The sequence below is a fragment of the Notolabrus celidotus genome, chromosome 3 (genome assembly GCF_009762535.1).
Source record: "Notolabrus celidotus isolate fNotCel1 chromosome 3, fNotCel1.pri, whole genome shotgun sequence".
Lineage (NCBI taxonomy): Eukaryota > Metazoa > Chordata > Actinopteri > Labriformes > Labridae > Notolabrus > Notolabrus celidotus.
Window position 1 is genome coordinate 22,701,923 of NC_048274.1, and position 21,718 is coordinate 22,723,640.

The 21,718-nt window shown below is 41.6% G+C and overlaps 1 protein-coding gene and 1 long non-coding RNA gene across 4 annotated transcripts in view; one reads left to right on the forward strand and one right to left on the reverse strand.

The window, feature by feature from the left end:
• pax6b (paired box 6b) overlaps positions 1 to 18,913 on the forward strand; it is a 41,724-nt gene extending 22,811 nt beyond the window's left edge. Inside the window, exons 2-14 of the mRNA XM_034680947.1 lie at positions 3,950 to 4,129; positions 7,002 to 7,055; positions 7,859 to 7,882; positions 10,280 to 10,410; positions 10,722 to 10,757; positions 10,843 to 11,058; positions 11,360 to 11,525; positions 14,678 to 14,836; positions 15,077 to 15,159; positions 15,277 to 15,427; positions 15,994 to 16,106; positions 16,382 to 16,523; positions 17,189 to 18,913. Coding sequence (XP_034536838.1) covers positions 4,117 to 4,129; positions 7,002 to 7,055; positions 7,859 to 7,882; positions 10,280 to 10,410; positions 10,722 to 10,757; positions 10,843 to 11,058; positions 11,360 to 11,525; positions 14,678 to 14,836; positions 15,077 to 15,159; positions 15,277 to 15,427; positions 15,994 to 16,106; positions 16,382 to 16,523; positions 17,189 to 17,274 — 1,374 coding nt within the window. The 5' untranslated portion in view covers positions 3,950 to 4,116 and the 3' untranslated portion in view covers positions 17,275 to 18,913. The remainder of the gene's footprint in view (positions 1 to 3,949; positions 4,130 to 7,001; positions 7,056 to 7,858; positions 7,883 to 10,279; positions 10,411 to 10,721; positions 10,758 to 10,842; positions 11,059 to 11,359; positions 11,526 to 14,677; positions 14,837 to 15,076; positions 15,160 to 15,276; positions 15,428 to 15,993; positions 16,107 to 16,381; positions 16,524 to 17,188) is intronic.
• LOC117810943 lies at positions 369 to 21,697 on the reverse strand. 3 transcript variants are annotated; one of them, XR_004630882.1, is made up of 3 exons: positions 21,654 to 21,697; positions 15,254 to 15,453; positions 369 to 505 (listed from the first exon to the last, which is right to left on the reverse strand). It is a non-coding gene; the product is annotated as an uncharacterized LOC117810943 (long non-coding RNA). The 3 variants fall into 3 exon arrangements; XR_004630881.1 differs by lacking the exon at positions 369 to 505 and adding an exon at positions 14,991 to 15,138; XR_004630883.1 differs by lacking the exons at positions 369 to 505; positions 21,654 to 21,697 and adding exons at positions 14,991 to 15,138; positions 16,393 to 16,578.
• Between the last annotated feature and the right edge of the window lie 21 nt (positions 21,698 to 21,718).

The window sequence follows — 21,718 nt, forward strand, 5'->3', positions numbered from 1 at the left end:
GCTTATTAATTGCTTTCCTCTTCATTTAAAGTATAAAAAAAGTTATATATTATTATTATTTTAAATCATATTATTATTATAATTATTTGATAATTATGTACCTTTTATTTTGGCACAACAGAGCATGTAGCTTTTTATTTTTTATTTAGCAAATGTGGAGATTGAAAGTATAATAACAACATTTCTAAAAATGATGGAAAAACAAATAGGATTTGGTTTACCTCTCTGTCATAAGAACTGACCCACACCTTAATCTCTGCTTAAAAAATTAAAATAAATAAAGTAAAATAAGATTAAATAAATTGAAGGGGATATAGACCGAAATCTATAGCCGGTTTTTCTTTTTGAAATCTGCAGCAGGCAGCAGCTCCAGCTCGGCCATCTTTTATTGACTGAAAACAATCTTGTTACAATCCTGTAACATTCTCTAATAGAGCTTACCAGATGTCCTGATTTATTAGAGGGGAGTAAACTGTGACCTCTAGAGAGGGATCCGCACAAAGACCTAAAAAAAGAAAAAAGAAAATAAAAACATCAAATCAAACTGGAACCTCTGTGTGCAGCACTTTGACACATGATGGATTAATCAGATATAAAGTTGCCTCAGCCTGTAAAGGGTAAACTGTAATCCCCCCAAAAAGCTATCTGAATGAGCTGCATTACATCCTTTCCCTCTGTCTAAAAACAATGTCACTGTTTTCCACTGCAGCGCCCTCCCCTTCTGTTTTCATTTCTTTCTTCTTCCCTCCCTTTCTTTCTGTTCCTTTCTTCTTCCCCTGTTTTTTTATCTTGTATTTAAAAGTTTCGAGATGGGTACAAATACCGCATTGCCTCAGGGGAAATAGCGACCTGATTAGGCTTTCTTTTCAAGGCCTGTGGCATTAGTTGCTGTTAATCCGAATTGGGCTAATTGCTTTCCCAACATCAGCCTATGCCGGATTCTCTTTTTTTTTCAAAGCTTTCATGGCTATCCAGACCACAACAGGACAAAATAAAAAATAAGGATATTTCTTTTCCAACCCCCCCTGTTGATATAGTTGAATACTTTCTGTGCCGGCGAGGGAAGATATTGGAAATTATGAAAAAAAAGTAGATCTCTTCTGAGCGGAGACACTGAATTAGCTCTTGGAGCGGATTTGCAGCTTAAGCGAAGAAATCAATAACCTACTGGAGGTATTGTTTCCAAAGAAAACTACTTGACACACTCATCAGGGAATCTGTCTTTCAGCTGAGGGAAGGTTAGTGGTGTGAATTTTTGACAGCTGCAGTTTAGGCCATAATATTTGCACTACAAAGGGAAACGTCTTTTAAGCACAGAGATGGGAGGCTTTTTGGAGTCCAGATCACAGAGAGTGTATTTGGAGTACATAAGGACAATTATCAACATATTGTTGCAGACTTTGTGCTAAATTTAAGACTTAAACAGTGGCTGCAATTGTGCCACATGGCAGGGGACGCACAGTTTAGTAAATTCTGCAGGAGTGCAGACTCATTTTAAAACGTTATTGCACTTTTCTAGAGTTATAAACTCTCTGTAACTTTCATTTAGCCCAAGCACTCTCCTTGCAAAAAAAAAATTTTTTCATTCAACTTTGAGTATAGAGGGTCTTCAATATAAAGTTGTACTAAAGTTACAACCAACCTGAGTTTTTAATAAACCAGCTGTGGAGAGGAGTAGTGGGTGTGTTTGTGGTCCAGTGCATGTCTAATAGGGGGGTCCTTGACGTGAAAATGTTTGGGACCCCCCCCTGCTTTCCTCTGATATAAGCTACTGCGTTCATTCCCGGCAGGCCTATAGGCTGAGCCACCAGTCAGAGTGAGTAGAAACAATACAGCAAGGAGAAACAGATGAATGTGCTCGTTTAGTTTACGGCTTGTTTGATGAAGGAGTATTGGCCAAAGTGTTGTTCCTCACCGCGGGACCCTCGGTGACAGTTTGAGTCGCTCCTCTCTGCTCATTATCTCGCCGGCCCACTGAGGGCCCCATTCAGGCCGGGCAGTCCCCCCTCTCTCTCTCACTCTTTCCTCCTCTTCCTCCCTCCCTCTCTGCCTCCCTCTCCCTCTCTCTCCCTCTGTGGCAGCGTCGTTTGTCTACTCATTGAACCCATAGTCAGGAATGCGATGGTTGTTAGGGAGCCCTCTTTCACCTCCAAAGTGTTTTATTGATGAGCTCTGACTTCTCCTACTTTTTCACATGTCAAAGAAAGTCAAGTGTAGGCCTCCATGACTTCATTTCATGGCCTCCCATCCAAAAAAAGAAGAAGCAATTTCTCTCCCCTCCCCCTGTTTCTGCCTGGCCCTCTCTCTACCCTCTCTCTCTCTTTGCCCTTTCATGCACCCCCTTTTCTGCTTCCACATCCATACAACCCTCATTCTCTCTCCACTTCGGTTTCTCCTCCTTTTGGATTGAACTGCGGGGATCCTCAGTGCTCAGACTGGTGCTGTACCAGAGCTCCGGGTGGACGCTCAAACACGGGCGCAGAGGGGTTGCTTTTGGGTGCGTTGAGGTGTGCGTTAATAGCCAGTCATTCAAACCAAGCGCAGTTTGGGGAAGCGTGTGTCCATGGCTACACAGTCATTTGCTTTACTTTATTTACGCGTGCTATTTGCTGTCAGGTCGCAGGAGTGACGTCGCCGACCGCCGCGCCTCGCAAATGTGTCCATAAAGAGCAGTGGAGCTTGGCCTAAAGGCTACGCTCTTTACGCATGGCCTTCTTGTTGACAGGAGGGGTAAGGCTATTCAGGGGAAGGTGATACCCAAAAGAATCAACAAAAGCACGTGGTAGGGATTTGTTTTATTGTTTATAGCTACAAAAGGGACATGTTCAAATAGAAAAGTTTAAGTCATGACAATTCTATTTAGAGCTTTCATTTTTTCAGCCGAGAGTTCTCCTTCAGGAAAGTTTTTAACTACAGGTTCCTGGTTGTTTAAATTCATTGTCCAGTAATATGGCCCTAATCTGAGTGTAAAGCTTATTTAAACGTTCCCTTCAAGTTCATAAAGCGATTAAACTTATTAACGTTAAAACTAACAGAGGGAACGTGCTCTTTCTTTAACACTTAAGCACACAACACCATAACCATGTACCAACCCAAAAACAAAACAAACAAAAACTCTGTGACTTTTGCAACATGTCCAAAACCTGTTCAGACTGAATGCAAAATGTAATGTCTCCCTATTACATAAAACCCAGCACACAGCTGCTTTTAGTAATTTTCTTTTTCCTATTCTGAGCTCCATCCTCCACGAGTGCGCTGCTCCACTGCCACTTCCCGTCCTACTTCGCTTGCAGCTCTAGTTAGCCTCAGGTTGGAGCTGAACATGCCTGAGATTCCCTGCGCGGACCCAATTCAGGCTGGAAGAATGGAGCTCCCCGTCCAATGGGCATTTCCGAGGCAGTTGCTCTGCAATAGGGCAATATTCAGCAAGTGAGCGCAGGGTATTTGCATGCGTGGGCTGATTAGTGGGTTGGGAAGACGAAACTCTCTCTCCCTCCTTTTCTCTCTCTCTCGCTGTGGCTCGGCCCCGTTTCCCGCTTTGGCTGTGGTGCAGGGGGAAGTGTTTATATGGGGGATGATGACAGAGGTCGGGTCGCGCTAATGGGCCAGTGAAGAGCGGCGGAGGGAGGCGAGGCGAGGAGAGGAGAGGAGAGGCGAGGCGCGCACAGCAGACCACGAACACATACATTAATACACTTGTTCCATCGCCAATCAGCATAGGTGTGTTCATTCTCTTTTACCCCCACCTCCTCCTTCAACCACCACCACTCCCCCCTCCTTCCCTCACTCCCCTCCTCCCCTCCTCCCCTCTCTCGCTCTCTTTTCTCTCTTCCCCACTCTCTCTCTTTCCGACTCTCTCATTCGCTCTCTCACACGCCAGCGCACATCCTCGCCAAACTCCGTGCGTCCTGACATCTGAGTTCACTGTCAATCTCTGTCCACTTCGCAGGGATATCCCCTCCGTCTCCGCCGAAGACCACTGGAAACTAATTTTTCCCTCCTTTAAACTTCCCTGAGAGAGAGAGACTGATCCTGGTCGGCTTTTTTTCTCTTTCTGTGGTGTGGAGAACTAGGCTGAAGCCTGTAGTTTGAAAAGGACTTTGACAACGAACCAGGATGCCCCAAAAAGGTGAGAACATGATGAAAAGTTTGTCTGTGCAGAATTTATTAGTATCACTTTTTAAATGTTATTGTTATTATTTGTATTTTTTAAACTATATATCTTTTATAACCCTATTATACATCGTAGTAATTAGAATATTAGATGATGGATTATTGTCTTAGTTTGAGGCTCAGTGAGGTTGTGGGTGTTGTACCGTTTGGACTGTGCAGCCTGTTTTCTTCTGACTGGACTCGAACAGCCTTTGGCGTCTCTGTCTGTATTATATGCTCCATTTTGTTGGTGTGTTTAGGCCCTGCACGGATAGCTTACCGCTTATTTATGACAGTAAAGAGTAAAAAGTCACGTTGGGCCAGGACAGTGATCATCGTGGAGAATGGGGCGCAATGACCCGTTGAGGAAAGGTGTCAGATTGATTCATGCAGGCGAGTCACCCAAGCGCCTTGTAAAAAAAAAAGTAGTTGGGGAGGAGGCCTGTTTTAACGTGTTTGTGTGTCAAACTAAATACAACTTTATTCTCATTTTTATAAAATTTAATTCCGCCTTAAATGTAGTTAAAACAACTTCTTCATGCGAATAGTTTGGCTGTGTAGTATTTTAAAAACACCCAGATAGACACTGTTCTGGAAGGCTTATCAGTTTAAAGTTAATAATATGTCAAATACTTTTTATTCGGATTTAATACAACACCAGATATGTTCAAAGTTGTTGCTGCTTTTTATACTATTTCTCAAAATTAATAATTAAATGATCCCCCATTCAAAAAAATGTAGAATAATTCAACCTTGGGGTATAATAATAAAAAACTAATTGAAAAAATGATTTTAAAAATCCCACCAAGCCTCTGTTTTAAAATATTAGCACTAAAATTAATTATCCTTTAAGTAAATATCAAACCTGTTGGTTTCAGAATTATAAGCAATTTACCAACTATATAGACTATTAAAATAGCCCATGTTAGAAATATCTAAATTATCATGCATATGTAGGCTATGTCTGTAAATAAATAGGCTATATAACAGCATGCAACCTGCACTAGACATATTGTAATAGGCCTTCATAAACCACTTCTGCATTTAAATGTTGTGAGCGGTCAGAATAAGCATGTTGAATTACGACACTGTTGTTCCGGATTACGAAAGGAAAAGAAATGCAGATTAGTTTGTAGTTAACCTCGGTAACAACAACGTTTGAGCTTTCGACCCTAAATAAATGATTAACCACAGGCTAAAAGCTACTGACTGATTGAACCGCGTTTTCAGACTTAATCACTTGCTTTTATATTTTTTTTGCACAATAATTTGTGAAAACATGGCCCTAAAGAAGTCATGAAAATATTTTAATTACATGAAGCTTGTTTTGGTCATTTTAAGTCGTGCTAAACAGGCTAACTATGGCTACGCTGGCCATGTGAAGGAATCTGCATTTGATTAATTCAGCCTATTTGTTAAACATGAAAGGAAGCTGCAGTCTTAAAAGCAGTAATGGCGGCCCTCTATATACGTGCACGTCACAAACTAGCCCTACACTAAACACAGCCTGTTAGCCGGCGTTATTAGGCCATTTTGCTCTTCATACAACACAAGTTAGCATGGAGGGAGAAAACGAGGAAACTTCAGACTTCTCCCAGCCTGGCCCCCTTTTTATCTGTCCTCCCAGTCAATAGCTTCTTTAATGCATTTGTCTTTTCCAATTGAGCGCCCTACTGCGCTGTTGTGTCTTTCAACCCGCTTTACAACCCGCACCAGCAGCACAAAATAACCACCAAATATTTTTAACAAGAAATTACCCTTTTTGAAAAAAAATCTCTCTTAAAGCAGGGCAAAACAAAACCCACATTCACGCACTAGTGGCACCGGGGTCACGGTCGTGTATATGTGTGTGTATGTGTGCGTGAGTGAGGGTGTGTGTGTGTGTGTGTGTGTGTGTGTGTGTGTGTGTGTGTGTGTGTGTGTGTGTGTGTGAATGGTCCCGGAGGGGGTGGATGCATGCCTCCGGCCCTTTGTATTAATCTGAACTTGTTGGTGTGTTTAGTAGGGAAGCTGTGTGTTTCTAGTCGCGGAGGCCGAGTTTTCGCCCCGGGTTTGAGGTACACGGAGGCAGAAAAAAGAGGAGGGAGGGGGGTTAGCATTGTTGGGAGTCCAGCAGGCTTTGTACACCAGCTTTGTACCCCCTCCTGGTCTGGACTTTTGCAGAGCATTGAGGCGAGGTAGACAACGTGTGTCACTGTACAGTTTCCACACTATAGACTCCACCGGCGGAGGGATATCAAGTTTTTACATAAAGGAGTCTTACTGTGACGCTGAGGGCTGATTGTTTTATGTAAAAATAAGGCCCATAGACTGAAAAAACTGCTGTAAATGAGTTACTACAGGCCCAATACCACGGCTAGGCTGTTAGTTGAAATGACTGTTGACAAGTGCCTAACAGAGATATTCAAGTAATCTTCTACCGCGTCTGTTTTGAGTTATTAGCCTGGCAACACCGTTGAGGTTAACAGTAACATGTAGGGCACCAATAAAAGATACAGTAGTACATCGGTATAGCTGTGGTGGCTGTGCTAATGTGTTGTTTTGCTCTGTCCTTTAGGGAGACATTAAAGTAGTGAAAACGGCAGATGATTGACTAAATTGTTATAGAGGACAGTCAACTCTGTTTCCAGGCAAGTTTAATTAAAATACCTTCCTACACTGAGGATGTAAAACTTCATTATGCATCAGTAATGTTTAAGCACTTTAAAATGATCCGCAACAATACAAATCGAACGATGAGAAGAGATTATTTATTACAAAAAAGTACATTTTTAGACTTTAAAAGATGTGTATACAGCAGGTGTATGATTTGATGCTGACCCATTTTGTTTTTCTCCTGTGACGCTTAGAATACCACAACCAAGCCACGTGGGAGTCTGGAGTAGCCTCAATGATGCAGAACAGTAAGTTATTTTTATTTTATTTTAAAACTTTTAATTACAACCGCAAGTTTTAATGTGGTTGCATGGCAGCGACACCCACTGACATTATGCTCTGGTTATTATAGCGTAATAACTTTTTTCCAGAACACTTTAAAGGAAATATATTCAGGAATAAATTTGCATGACTTTGAGGTTGCAGGGCAGACATATTCCCAGTTATTTGAAGGCCTGTTAATTTTCTTTTCTTTTTTTTTCTTTTTTTTTTTTACTATGATGGTATGAGGTAGGCAAAGTTATTATTGAACAAGTTAATCACACGTCGTCCTGCTCCAGAGAGAGGGAGAGAGAGAGAGAAAGGGGAGAGAGAGGGGGAGGCAGAATAAAGGGGGGCTGGGTTGAGAGGGAGATTTTTTGTTTCTGCTTGAGTTGGTATTAAATAATTGCACAGCCGTCTGCATTAGCGTTAGAGCTGGCTGCCAGGCTGCATACAAGATTAGCTGCGTGGAGAAGAGCCCTGCATGAAACATGAGGAATAGCAATAATGTCTTATGCAGATTAGTCCATATTCTTCACGGACAGACAGCAGGAACTAGAGAGAAAATGCTCAGATTATAACCGCAGGCCTCACTAGTTTCACTGCGGAAGATAAATATTAACAACCATATTGTCGTGGGTGCCAATCATAAAAACATGCTACATGAAGCTGCTTATTAAAGTGGCCCATGAGTTGATTTTGTCTTAAATGCTTGGTGTGTGTGTGTATGTGTGTGTGCTAAACAAAAAAGGTTAAACATGAAACATTTTCTCTCTTGCTGCTGGACAAGAGGTGTATGACATCTGTGATGAAGGTGTGTGGAATAATTTTATTATATTATTCTCCATATACCTCGATGACGTGTCTGTGCTGTAATCTGTGCGCATTTTAATCCAAACATGTTTGAATCCAATGCTGGCAGTTGGATTATTTGATGTGCAGAGGTTTGATTCACAAGTGAGGAAAAATTCTTGTACAACGTGAAGGCAGGAGTGTTTTATTTTGAAGGCCGCAGCGCTTGCCAGTTGTCCATTATGGGGCTGATGGGGCCTTTATCAAAGCTGTGTACAACACCCAGCGCTCCTGCTTTGCTGCGGATTGATGATAATGGGATGCTCCCCTAGCTTTGGCGTGTGATGTCTGCTGCGAATTGCCGAGCAGATATCATTGGGCCCGGCCCTTTGGGTTGTCTAAAGGTCGCGGCGGCCTCGGTGGCTTTTGTGCTAATAACTCCTGGGTGTATATGGTGGGGAGCGTCCAAATTGACACCATATGTTTTCCTATTAGTCCACTCGCAATAGAATACAAGGCGCATAATCAGCGCCAGCGGGCGAGATCGACTCCAGGCACTTGAGGGAATTGTCGCCATGATTAAGACTTAACCTTTTAGGAGAGTTTGATTTTTATGTGATGTTCTTATCTGACGCTTTTATCGATCGTGCAGATTTATATGATAGATATAAATCAGAGGTAGATACATTGAGCAGCCGTGGAGAGCCCGCAGAGAAGGAAAGGGTTGCTTAATGCGCATAGGCCAATTTCAGCGTAAGAAGTCTATTAATTCCACTTAATCCTGGAATTACCAAAGAGCAGGAGGGATGATAATGGATTACTATCAATCAGATCCACGCTGGAAGATTATAACACATAGCGGCCAAAGGGATATGTTTCTCGGTTAAACAGGTTAATTCTCTCAGAGGCCTTGAATAAAAAAATAAGTGTGCAGTTTAAATCACAGCACTGTGACATATTTCAGAGTTAAGACGCCCACCGATTGCACACAACAGGACTGCAGTGGCTGTGAGCATTTGTTGTCAAATACAAACAAGGGGGGGAGAAAAAAACTGCATGTCACTTTTAATATGTTAAGAATCCAGGCGCGCCCTCGTTTGTGTGACCGCGCGTAGCCCCTGGCCACCTTAAAACGAAGTCTCCCTCGGAGGGTAAACGAGTAGCGTCCAATTTTGTCTGAGTGATATCCAAATGCAGACAGAAAGGGTCGTTTTATCATGCTACTATTTGTCGTGACGATGCGATTTTCAAAAGCAGAGCGGTGTCATAAAGTGACATGCCTGCCACAAGTGCTCCAACTGATCTTTTCAATTAGCCTCCCATGCATGATCCGAGGCGACTTCCGCCTATTTCCAGAAATTAAGCTCAAACTTGACGTGCAGCTAGCTTTATTTTAAAGACAAATGTCAGGCAGGCTCATCATATTTTCCCCCTCTTCTATATTTGGAGCTTATTTATTGCTAAGGAGCCTCTGCTCCCGGAGTCAATGTACCGGGCGGCAGCGCAGGGGAAGGCAGCGGAGAAACAGAGAGCAGCTAAGGCACTCCGGGGAGTCAGCTCTCCCATTTTGCTTCAGGTTTGCGGGCTTATTCTTTGATTTAGAGGTATGATATGAAACAATTTAGGAATAATTTGCAAAAAGCTATCTTTTTAGACAATAACCTGTTATCAAAATGCTACTTTAGAGCTAGTATCCTGTGTGGTGGCTGCTTATTGGTGCGTAATTACTGTGTGTTTTGAGGGGTGGATCTGTCCATTTAATGCAACTTTTTAGAAACCAATGCTTATGAATTATCGCTTATTTAACATATTATTTAAGCTTTAGTGTTTCTGTCGTTGTTATGGCTGCTAGTTGTTATTTTACGGATAGTTTTTGAGTGAGATTCGAGTCTTGGTGATGCGCAGATGTTCATGATAGGATGGATAACAGTGCGGGTGTTTAAATACCGGAGTTTGCTGGTTTGATACAAGATGGGCTGTGTTTCCTCGGGGCATGATACCGACTGATGTGCTCTTTTTTAACAAAAGCGCACACATATAAGATATTACAGGTTATATTGTGTTAGATTTTGATCGTTTATGCAGTTGTGCATGTGTTACTGAATAACTGCGCAGTGATTGTCTTTAAATGGAATGTAACGAGCGGTGTAACAGCTTCTTTAAACTACTGTTATATCATTTATGTTCGATTTCAAATACCTTTTACAACATAATTAAACAGCTAATGTAATTTGCAGCAAACTTAAATAAACCTTGTGTCCTTGTGTCTCCATGTTCCATCTTGAACTCGGTCTTTCCTGAACGCTTCTACCATCCTCCTACTATTCAATAAAAACCATTGCTTTATCAGCCATGTTGTTTTGTTTTTTTGTGAGTGATAGTGCGGTGTGATGACTGCGATGCTTTTGTCTCCATGTAGGTCACAGTGGCGTAAACCAGCTTGGTGGTGTGTTTGTTAATGGTAGACCGCTACCGGATTCCACCAGGCAGAAAATAGTTGAACTTGCTCACAGTGGTGCTCGACCCTGCGACATCTCCAGGATACTGCAGGTGAATATTTCAATACCATTTCAATCAGAAAACAGGTTCATGCAGACTTTGTTCTTCATGGATGCAAACTGATTTTAAAGCTAAAATATGGAAGACATAAGGGTATGAATTTCATATTAAGTCTATGTTTTCTGCAGCCTATCTGTTGCATTTTATAATGTGTTTGAGTTATTATAAGTATTAAATAAATCAGTTTACTGAAAATGTTGTACGGCAGACAAGTAAAGCAATGTTCCTGCTTTTATAAAGAATACATCTTTTTGTAAGAAATGCCTAATGTAACATTCAAGGCATATTTTTTGTGTTTATAGACCCATGATGAAGTCCAAGTGCTGGACAGTGAAAAGGTGATAATTATTTGACGTCATCTTAGAAATTCCCTAACTAGTCGTAAATAATGTATGTGAATTGTGTCTTTTGTTCCCTGTCCAGGTATCCAATGGCTGCGTGAGCAAGATCTTGGGAAGATATTATGAAACTGGCTCCATAAGACCAAGAGCGATAGGCGGCAGCAAGCCCAGGGTTGCCACTCCGGAGGTGGTCGCAAAAATCGCCCAGTACAAACGAGAGTGTCCGTCTATCTTCGCGTGGGAGATCCGTGACAGACTTCTGTCGGAGGGGATCTGCACCAACGACAACATACCCAGCGTAAGTGCACTGACTGTAACTTATGTGCATGATTTAATTTGCCACATGAAATGACTTTTTTCTCATGCAGTGGAGGAAGAGGAGATGGGCAACCGTCCGTTCAGTCTTATTAAGAAAGCGTGGCGCGCACATTGCTGCTTATGCAGCCAAACATACAGAAGCAGCAATGCGCTGACAACTTGTGCACTTTTCAGGGACATCCTCCGGTGCACATTAACTCTCATTATAAGGAATTATAAGATGACACACCTCTCCCCCTAATCCCAATCGTCCCTCTGATCATATGTAATTTGTCATTCAGGTGTCATCGATAAACAGAGTCCTTCGCAACCTGGCTAGTGAAAAGCAACAGATGGGCGCAGATGGCATGTATGACAAGCTGAGAATGCTCAACGGTCAGACAGGAACTTGGGGGACCCGGCCCGGCTGGTACCCCGGAACATCAGTGCCAGGGCAGCCCAACCAAGGTGAGCCTCATTATCACACAGTGGCAATAAAGACACCTTGACGTACGCTCGGTTGCAACAAAAAAGACCCTGTAGGTGTGATTTAAGGTGCAGCATTTATGGTCAGTCAAAGAAAATATGAATCTTCCTTTAACAGTCTGGATTGAACTCCAGAGAGGTCACCAAAGACTGTCATGTTTGAATCTGAATAGTTTTACAGCTCGCTCTTCCAGTGGTTCCGGTCCACGGCTCTGTTTGCAGGAAGGTATTGTATTGGCATGCTTTGATGCCCTGAACAAGACCCCCAATTAAGACTAGTCGATTAGAGGAAGCCACAGGCCGTGCATGCAGTCTGAATGCCTCCACTGTCCCAGACATGGATGTGCGTGACAGCGGCTTGTCCTTTCAGCAGAGGTGTCCATCCAACAGCCGGAGTTTTCCTCCCCTCCTGATGGGGAGGCCGAGCTGTGTGTGTGGTTGTGGTTGTGAGTGTGTGCGGGGATATTTAGTACAAAGGAATGTTTTCCTTCACACGCAATGATTGGTTATGGGAACGCTCCGCACTACGTGTAATTGCTCATTAGAGAGGGCTTTGTCTCTCATTATGGCAACATGCAGGAGTGTGGAGATGGTCGGGCTGCTGTGGAAATATTCCACCTCACAGGGTTTCCTGTCGGCCTGCTGCAGGCCAAACACACAGCTCTTCTTAGAACAAGACACACGTATGTTTTGCGTCTTAAATAAATCAATCGAGTGTGTTACGAAGAAGCGCTGCGTCTTATTTTCACGCGTCAGAAAAGCGAACGCGCGCGCTTGAATTCAGTGGTAGCAAATAATAATTTGCATTCGTTTGATGTGGACACGTGGGGCTGTTATTAACAGCCAGTAAAGCGGAAACGATCACATTAAGAGCTAAAATTATAAACGTATTATTACTATTATTATTATTAGTTTGATCTATTTCTCTTTAGTAATTAATGATATATTTTTGAAATTAATCCACTTTAGTTTTACTGTGGTGTCCTTGTAACTCAGTCATATCACATTGGATTAGTTAATATTAATTACTGACCACATGTTTAGTCATTATTATTTCAAGTAGTTATAATGTATTTATAATTGTATTAATTATGGTAGCACATTACATTATAATGGTAAAAATAAATTCACAAGTGTTGAAAATTCCTACAGGTATTGAAGTAAATGAGTTGTCTCAGGGGAATAAAAATATGTTTTTCCAGCCGGAAGCCCAGCGCGCACACAAAAAGGCTGTATGGAGAGTGACAGGGCCCCAAAAGAAGACAACTCTATTCCAAAGAGCAACGAATAAAAACTCCGCACCGATTTTCGCTCTTTCATCTCTTTCTCATTCTCACTCGCTGGCTATATGGCTCCAAATCCCGTCTATAGGATTTAGTCTCTCACTTTCTCTTTCACTTCTAAGCGGTTTCTCAAGAGTGTTTTGATCCGGTCTCAGCAGCTGAAAGGTGCCGCAATTGGTTCGGTATCTCTCTCTCTCTCTCTCTCACTTTTTTTTGCTGCTTTTCCGCCTCACTGGCTGAGACATCGTGATACTAAAGAATGAGTTTATTTCCCAGCGCTTTTATAAAGAAAACAAATCCCATCCTAGCGTCAGTGGGTCTGGCAGACGGATAATAGCTGCACATTCACTCCTTTTTATGGATTATCCGGAGAGAAGAAACAAATAGCGTGGATACAAACTATTGGCCTATAGAAAAATACTTTTGTCTGTTTTTGCAGCGGGGGAAATTGTGGAGAAACGTTGCGCATCAGGTTGACTCCAGTGAACCAAAAACTTTTACATTTAGAAACATTAAATATGTTTTCATGCTCAATTTAAGACGTGTAAAGTCCTGCACGGCAATGCCATAGAAGTTTTAACGTCTGCATGAACACATACGTTCACTACGGTTTTGCAAATGAAGTTTGCGCACTAATACATTTAAATTTGAGTGTTTTTGAGCGTTATAGAAGCTCAAAGCAACTTAACTTTGCATTTTTGCAACTGTTGCATCCCCTCAAAAATCCTCCGGTTTTTGAGCAAGGCATCATTAACCTAAACAATTAAAATATCCCCTTGAAAACACAAACAAAAACTGCATAGAACGCAGTTTATTGCTGCGGCAAATCACAAGTGAGATATTACATAAAGCAGCCCTCTACCAGCTCAGCCCTGCTTAATTTCGCATTAACTCCTCGGTGTGATAATGATGTCCAACAACAAGACAGACATTAGTCGATAAGCCTCGCCCTGCAAACTGAAGGGCCAGTGAATAGATTGGCCTGATTTGGGTTGTTCAGGGGGTTGCATGCTCTCTCCTCACTCATTTGTTTCCAATTGAAGACAGAAATCCTGACTGGCGTGGAGCTGGCCGGGGGACGTGATTAATGATGGTAGTGGATAAGGGTTAACACACTGGACTCAAAGCTCTGTTGACTGGGATCCTCGTGCGCACAATGCCAAAGCACTATAGCCAGTGCGCCTCCAGAGAGAGAGGATCCTTTTGTCATCTCCTCCAATGGCTCCCCCTCCCATATATTACACCCACCGAGGGCTCACTGCTCGTCCCGGGCTGTGTCCATAGTTTAATGGTTTCCCTTACTCCTGAAGGCATTGTATCATTCTGAAAGGCGTCTTCTCCTATTCAAAAGTTGGTGGTCACCTCAATGGCTATACCAACGCCCATATGGGAACGACCATTGAGGCATTGCTCTGCCCTAAAAAAGGGGGCTAGAGAGTTTGGGGTTTTAATACATTTCATAGGGCCTGAAAAGAAAGCTCGCCACATCTTGTCACATTTCTCTTAACCTTTTGAGAACACACGCCATTGTCTTGGAACGAGAAGTACGCAGAGTCTTTCCCTCGCCAGCACGTTTTTCCCACAATATTTTATAAACAGTTTAACCACAGAGCCTTCTTCAGAGTGTGTCTTTTCACGCAGGGTGTAATCTGGCGACATTAAGAAGGAATCGCAATCATTCCTCTGATTTTGAGTCCAATCAAGCATGACAGGGCCTTTAATTAATGATGTTGCACCGCGCTCTGTACAATTAGCTGCAGACTGATACAACACGGGGCCAGAGAATTAATTATTCAATTAGCTTAATTGAATGTATATTTCCATTATAACCTTCTTTTTTTCTTTTTGCAGATGGTTGCCAACAACAGGACGGCGCAGGAGAAAACACAAACTCCATCAGCTCGAACGGGGAAGACTCAGAGGAGACACAGATGCGTCTGCAGCTCAAGAGGAAACTACAGAGAAATCGCACTTCATTCACACAGGAGCAGATTGAAGCACTGGAAAAAGGTGCATTAATGTCACGACTTTTGAGCTCTGTGTTAATGTGCAAAATATTTGTGTCTTATATTATATTATATATTATTAATATTATTCTCATAAAAAATGACGCACGATACATCGTTTGTTTAGAATGATGAGAACGTTTTTAATGTATGTTATAAGGCCTTATCACACTAAAAGCCCTGCAAACATTGAATTACCCTCGACTTATTTGATGACTTATTGTCTTACAATTTTGTGTTGCAGAATTTGAAAGGACTCACTACCCAGATGTTTTCGCGCGAGAGAGACTAGCTGCGAAAATCGACCTGCCAGAAGCAAGAATACAAGTAAGTGATGACAAGTTCTTTTACAGCAGATATGAGCAAGTTTTTACAAAACATATGAACCCTAGTTAATATCAAATCTTGTCCAGAAACTGACCTGTGGCTTACTTTGCATTGCAGGTATGGTTCTCAAACAGAAGAGCGAAGTGGAGGCGAGAGGAGAAGCTGCGGAACCAGCGCCGGCAGGCCAACAACTCCTCCAGTCACATTCCCATCAGCAGCAGCTTTAGCACCAGCGTGTACCAGGCCATCCCACAGCCCACCACGCCGGGTAGGTCTATCACAGCCAGGGAAACACTTTCATGTAATGAAAAAAAAGATAATAATAAAAAGAAAAACTTTTATTTCATAATTAAATCTGTCACCTTCTGTATTGCACAAATCGTGCACATAAACTTAATTAAATTAAATGAAGTAATAACAAATTAAAGTGTCCACGAGTTTAAGTCAGCAGATGAAAAATGGCTAAATACTATTATGAGAAAGCCTGCGGATGAATATAAAAAAGAGCAAAGAGGCCTCGGTGTCTGTGCGCTCTAGTTCACATGATGAAGCAGCGGTGGTTTCCTTTTGATGGATGATTGAGCAAAACTTCTCAGCTGACTCTCTGCGTAATTACCGCATCAGGCAGGAGGGCGCACCGGCAGAGCTGCAGCTCATGCTCACAAGTCAATCACCTGAGACTCTCAGTGTACAGTATCTGTCCGGGCCTATCAGTCTGTCAGATAAGGCGTCACCTTACGCACGCACTACTGAACGCTAATGAGACGGCAGCAAAACACCAGAGGACTCCGCATTGGTGTCATTTTAACCCAATTTTTTCATTTTTCTCCACAGTGTCCTTCACCTCGGGGTCAATGCTGGGTAGACCTGACTCTGCACTCACAAACACCTACAGTGCACTGCCCCCCATGCCCAGCTTCACCATGGCAAACAATCTACCTATGCAAGTAAGTAAAACGTTATAGCAGTCAAAAGTCAAATATGTTAAAATAGTTAACTTCTTGAATGTATTTAATGAGGATTTATATGATTTTAAGAGTGGAGTAAAAATACACCATGAGTAAATTCAATTGTCTCTTGGCCAAACAAAATCCTCCTTAAATAGAGAAACTTCAAATAATAATAAAATATAAATAAAATTACAGACTTTATAAGATGACAGTATTAAAGACTACAAGTATGGTTGGCTAAGCTAATGTAACATTCTCTCCCCCATCTATAGCCCAGCCAGACCTCCTCTTATTCCTGCATGCTGCCTACCAGTCCGCCTGTGAATGGGCGGAGCTACGACACATACACGCCCCCTCATATGCAGGCACATATGAACAGCCAATCAATGACCACTTCTGGTACCACCTCAACAGGTAGGCAGAAAGCTCATTGTTTACCAACATGCTTGAGAGTTAGTGCACTTTTTTTTTTTCCATATCTGCCACCTTTGTAACTAAGGGGGGTACTAGGCCTTATATTAGCCGTCTTTGATTCATGCTCTGCTGATGCTACTTTCCTTTTCATGCTTTAAACGTATTGATATCTCTACATTTCACATCATTTTGCTCCTACGTCTGCATGAACGAAGCTCATTTCATCGGCTGCTCTACGCCATCATGTCACTCCCACTACTCTGGCCCATAGTTTAGTTCCACCCCATTAGGATGCTGTTACTGGGAGCCATATATACCGGTTATAGTCATGAAGAGTTAATCATGCATAACCACATTTCCTCTGTGGTAAATTGCTAATTAATTTGATTCATTTGCTGTTGTACTCTCTGTTTAAATGCCATTGCCAAAGCCTCAATTTATCGAGCTCGCAAGCCTTTTACTGTGCAACCATGTGCAGAGCATTGTGACTCATTGCAGCTCCAATGCTCGTCTACCTCTTTGCAAGTGTTTAGACCACAATGCTGTACGCTATAAGGCTAACTGTGCATGGTGCATCAACTCAACTTATTTAGCATGTTGACTTCAGGGCCCCCCTTTTTTTTTTAAACACTAATGTCTTTTTTTCTCTTTTCTTATCTCTGCAGGACTCATCTCTCCTGGAGTGTCTGTCCCTGTCCAAGTCCCAGGCGGCGAGCCTGACATGTCTCAGTACTGGTCAAGACTACAGTAGAGAGAAGAGCTACTTCACCCTGTGACCACCCACTCCACCATCGCCCTCCGGCAGTGCTCCTCACACACACACGGCACAGGAGAGTAGAGAAGGAGAGTGAGGGTTGAGAGGAGGCAAAGGACAGGAGAGGAGAGGAGGAAAGAGAGAGAGACTCTGGTAGAGCCTTGGGACGTCTGGGCTTTGTTTTTCCAGTGGGACTGTGTGCTGTTCTGTAGCTCCAGGCACATTCAAACAGACGAGGACTTGGATGAGAGAACAAGGATGGAAAGACCGAAAAAAATGGACCTCTGTAAAGTGCCCGGTGTTAAATTTTTATGGAACAAAAACTTATCTGTTTTTTTTTCTATTTCCAACTTCAGTCATTGTTTCCTTTTTTCTCTGGTGTGTTAGTAAATGGCCATTTGTATGTTAATAAGAAAACCGAGATCAAGTACTGATAGATGGACTGCTAGAAAACCATGTTGGTCTTGCGTTTGTTTGCGAGAGGAGAGATTCTGCCATGACTATCTTTTTAATCTGCTTATATCGAGACTTTCTACCAGCCTTTGCATGGTCTCTGGACGCTGTTGCATATCATTAAAGACGAAAAAGCTGGAGGGAAGACTCTTACTGTGTCAGAAAAAAATAAACTATTTATTGGTCTTATTTCGTACGGATGGATATTTAGCAGAGGAAACTCTAAAAACTCGATCCACCCACTGAGGCTGTGGTCACCACTCCTCTGTGACTTATTAAACACGGATCAACAGCTCAAAGTGTGTGCAAAGACGCTGCGACATGCAACACAACTTGGACCTCTTGCTTCGGTGGTTGGATTGACTCTAGAATACCACGAAGAACATTAAATGTGGAAAAACAGGTGTAAAAGAAAACCTGTAGTCTGTAAATGGTAGACTGCGTCTTCGATATAATCCAGTTTGTTTATGTCAAAATGTAAAGTACTTGTCTTCCCTAGAAATCTTCCAGAAAGATTTCTTCAATAAAAGTTGATTTCATTTATATCCCCGAGAATATTCTATAAATGTTCCATGCATCATAAAATACATTTCTTTAGGGTCAGGTACAATTTGTCTCTTAGGTATAGTTGTATTATAGTGTCCTATGGTCAAAAAATTGTGCAACTAGAAATATTTAATTCCTATAATTATGATTAAACATTGCTTGACAGAGTTTTAAACTTAAGTGTTTGGCAGTTGTTTACAAGTACATATCAGATTTAATCATTGTTGATTGTAAAACAGACCAAAGCCTTTGTATTTCATCTAGTACACAGTGTTTTTTTAAAGATATTAGTCTTGTGTTGCAAAATTTTTGTAAACACGTTCTGTTCGATTACATTGGCTTGGAGTTCGTGCGACTGCAGTCGAACCCTGCAGTCCTTATTTATAATTGAAGACCATGGGAGGGTTTTTCTAGCATCATCTGTCATGCTCTTTTGAGTTTTTGCATTTTTATTTCAGTGTGTTACGTAGAACATGGACACACACTGGGTTTACGTCTGAGCAATGCTTCTGAGATAAAAACGTCTACACGCTGTCTCTTAAATATTTCAATTTAATTTTATTTAAAATGGAGCTTTCTAAATGTATTTTGTGAAAACTATAAAACATTTTGTACAGTAAAATTGTGTCTTAAAGAACGCCTTTTTGCCTGTTCAATGCTGTGCTGTACACGCTGTCAGAATCTGGACATAAATGCATCATAGCTGCAAATTTAGACGAATCTAAATGCTGACAAATGCCAGTACAAGGGCTCCTATTTCACACACAACACCTTCAATTCCCACCAAACAAAGGTGTCCACAATAACAAACCCTCTCCTGATGTATGGGCTGAACCAAGCAGACACAGACCACACAGCACACCGCCACCACACAATGAGAAAGGTCAAGCAATTCACCATCGCTGGCTCTTGTTGTAGCAGAGTTACGATGGTATGAAAAAAAAATTACAGAACCAATGTGGAGGAGGAGGGAGCAGAGAAGAGAGAGAAAAAAAGTCATGGAATAAAGCAGTCAGTGCCTAGAGCAAGGCAAAGGAGCGATTGTGTGGCAGAGTGAGTTATTTTGCTTCACTTGCTGCCTCAGCAGGGGGATCGTGTGTGTGTGTGTGTGTGTGTGTGTGTGTGTGTGTGTGTGTGTGTGTGTGTGTGTGTGTGTGTGTGTGTGTGTGTGTGTGTGTGTGTTGAGGGGTTGAGTTAGAAGAAGAGTGAACATCAAAAAAGAAAGGATGTCCAGGAGAGAGTGAGGTCAGGTAACATTCACACAGCATGTAACAGCACCAAATATCATGCTAAAACTGATTAATTGAATTTACACATCTCACTCAATATTTAATAGTCCAATCAGAACTTTCAAGGTTGCAGGTTAATCAATTCTTTTTAGAAGGTTTTTTTTATTCTGGATGCTAACGCAGTTTCTCCTCTCAGTTAATCCAGTTTATCACACAGACAGAAGAATATCGTAGTGAGAGAATGGAGAAGGAAACAGAGAACAGGTTAGACGAGTGTGCCGAGACAGAGGAGGAACATCAATAATTACACAGGCAGAATGAAAAGGAGGGATTCAAAATGCAAGAAAGGCTGCAATTAGTGGAAGTCTAAATAATACACAGCTTCAAGATAGAAATGTTTGAATATGATTTTCCCTCTGAACATAGTCAGGCAGCATAAGTTTCTGCAACAAGTCAATAAAAACTTTCTGATCAGATTTTTTTTAATGAGACAACAATTCTGATCTATGAATCTAAGTCTATGTTTCGTGAAGCTGGACTTCCCTCATTATTATAAATAAAACAAATACATGACAGGGTTTTTTGTATTTTTACATTTGACAAATAAAGTGTCAAAAGTAGCACACAACCTGGAAGATAGTCCTTCTTTAATGAAACCAAAATGGCAGAGAGAGATATTCAGTGTGGTAAAGATGTGTTCTTCTGAATTGTGTTACTTATATTGAGCAGCAACGTGGATGCCGTGGTTGCAATCGATAGAATAGGACATGAGCTGCAGCTGCCAAAAGACATGATCATAAAAGCTTATCTTATACAGTGTTTTTTCTTGGCTAAAGACTCTTTCATGACGTGGGCTCTTTAAAATGAACAGTGTTGAGCATTTGTTTTTGTTACTTGCTGCAGATTTCATTTAGTTGTTAATAAAGTAAGTTAATGAAAAAGATATATAAACACATTTACACGTATATCAACATTGGCAAATATAGGAATTTAAATTGGTTTTAAAACTGGAGCAGTAAGAAAAAAAGTCAATAATTAGAAAAAATTACTAATGAGAAAAGAAATACCTTTATGTTTGGGTTGGCCAAGTACAGTGGACAGTTGCTTACTGTGGATAAGAGCTGCATGTGCTTCAAAATGCCCAAGTTGTTGACCTGATTGAAGTTCCTGTTTTTGTGTATAGAAGCTCTAAATTAATTGACATTTCCCAGTCCTCTAAGTTACTCATTCGCAATACAGAAGGAAGCATGGCTAATTGTTACCCACTGCATTGTTTCAGCATGTATGGCCAGCTCTTTTTAAAGTGACTAATCACTTATAAGAAGTGATTAGCAAAGTAAAAAGCTTGAAAAATGTGCACAGCAATGCTTATAAGAAACAAAAACTGGTGTATAATAGTAGTGCTGAGACAGTTCTTGGTTCGTTAAATTCTAAAATCACTTTTGTGCGTAAAGAAAAATATAAAACCCAAACTCTTTCTATCCTTAAAAATGAAAAATGAAATAAATTGTTGAATTTAAACTTAATCTTTTTTTTTTTGACTGGCTGAACTAAAGGGAAGCAGCACCAAACTGACGGTGACAATGGACAAAATACACACACGTAGTAGCATGGCAACATATACAAATGCCAAAAGCACTTTTTTCTATAATAATCCACTTTCAGAGTGCACCCTGAATATGTCGACTCTTCAAAAACAGTAACTTAGAAATCAGTTTTTATCTTGATGACACTTGCTTTCTGTCACCTGTATCTTTGACCTGTGTACGTCATCTCTCTGTCTCACAGCCGATTTAAGAGCACTTCATCCATGCATGAAACTGTCAGGTAACACTACACTCTCCCAACACGTGTTGCAGATGCTTACCAATACTGCCACTTTTCCCAGGCAAAAATATTCAAAGTGGCATCAGCAGCAGACTGAGGAAAACAAAAATGAAACATTTAATTTTTCATGTTGTTTTTTTTTCTCTGTTTCTCCATGTCACCATTTGACCTAATTTGTTCTTTTGGGCTTGTCATGGCAAAGCAGCTCATCCAGCAAACATGCCTGATGAGGTGTGAAGCCTGCACCCAAATCTAGCTCTCCTACCCTCTGCCCACATTCCTGCTCTGCTCTCCAGCGAGCTAGAGGTGGACGTCACTCACCGCCACAGTCTCAGGGTCAGACGGAGGCATCGCTGCTCGAAACCTGAAACCAGCGAGGCACAGCA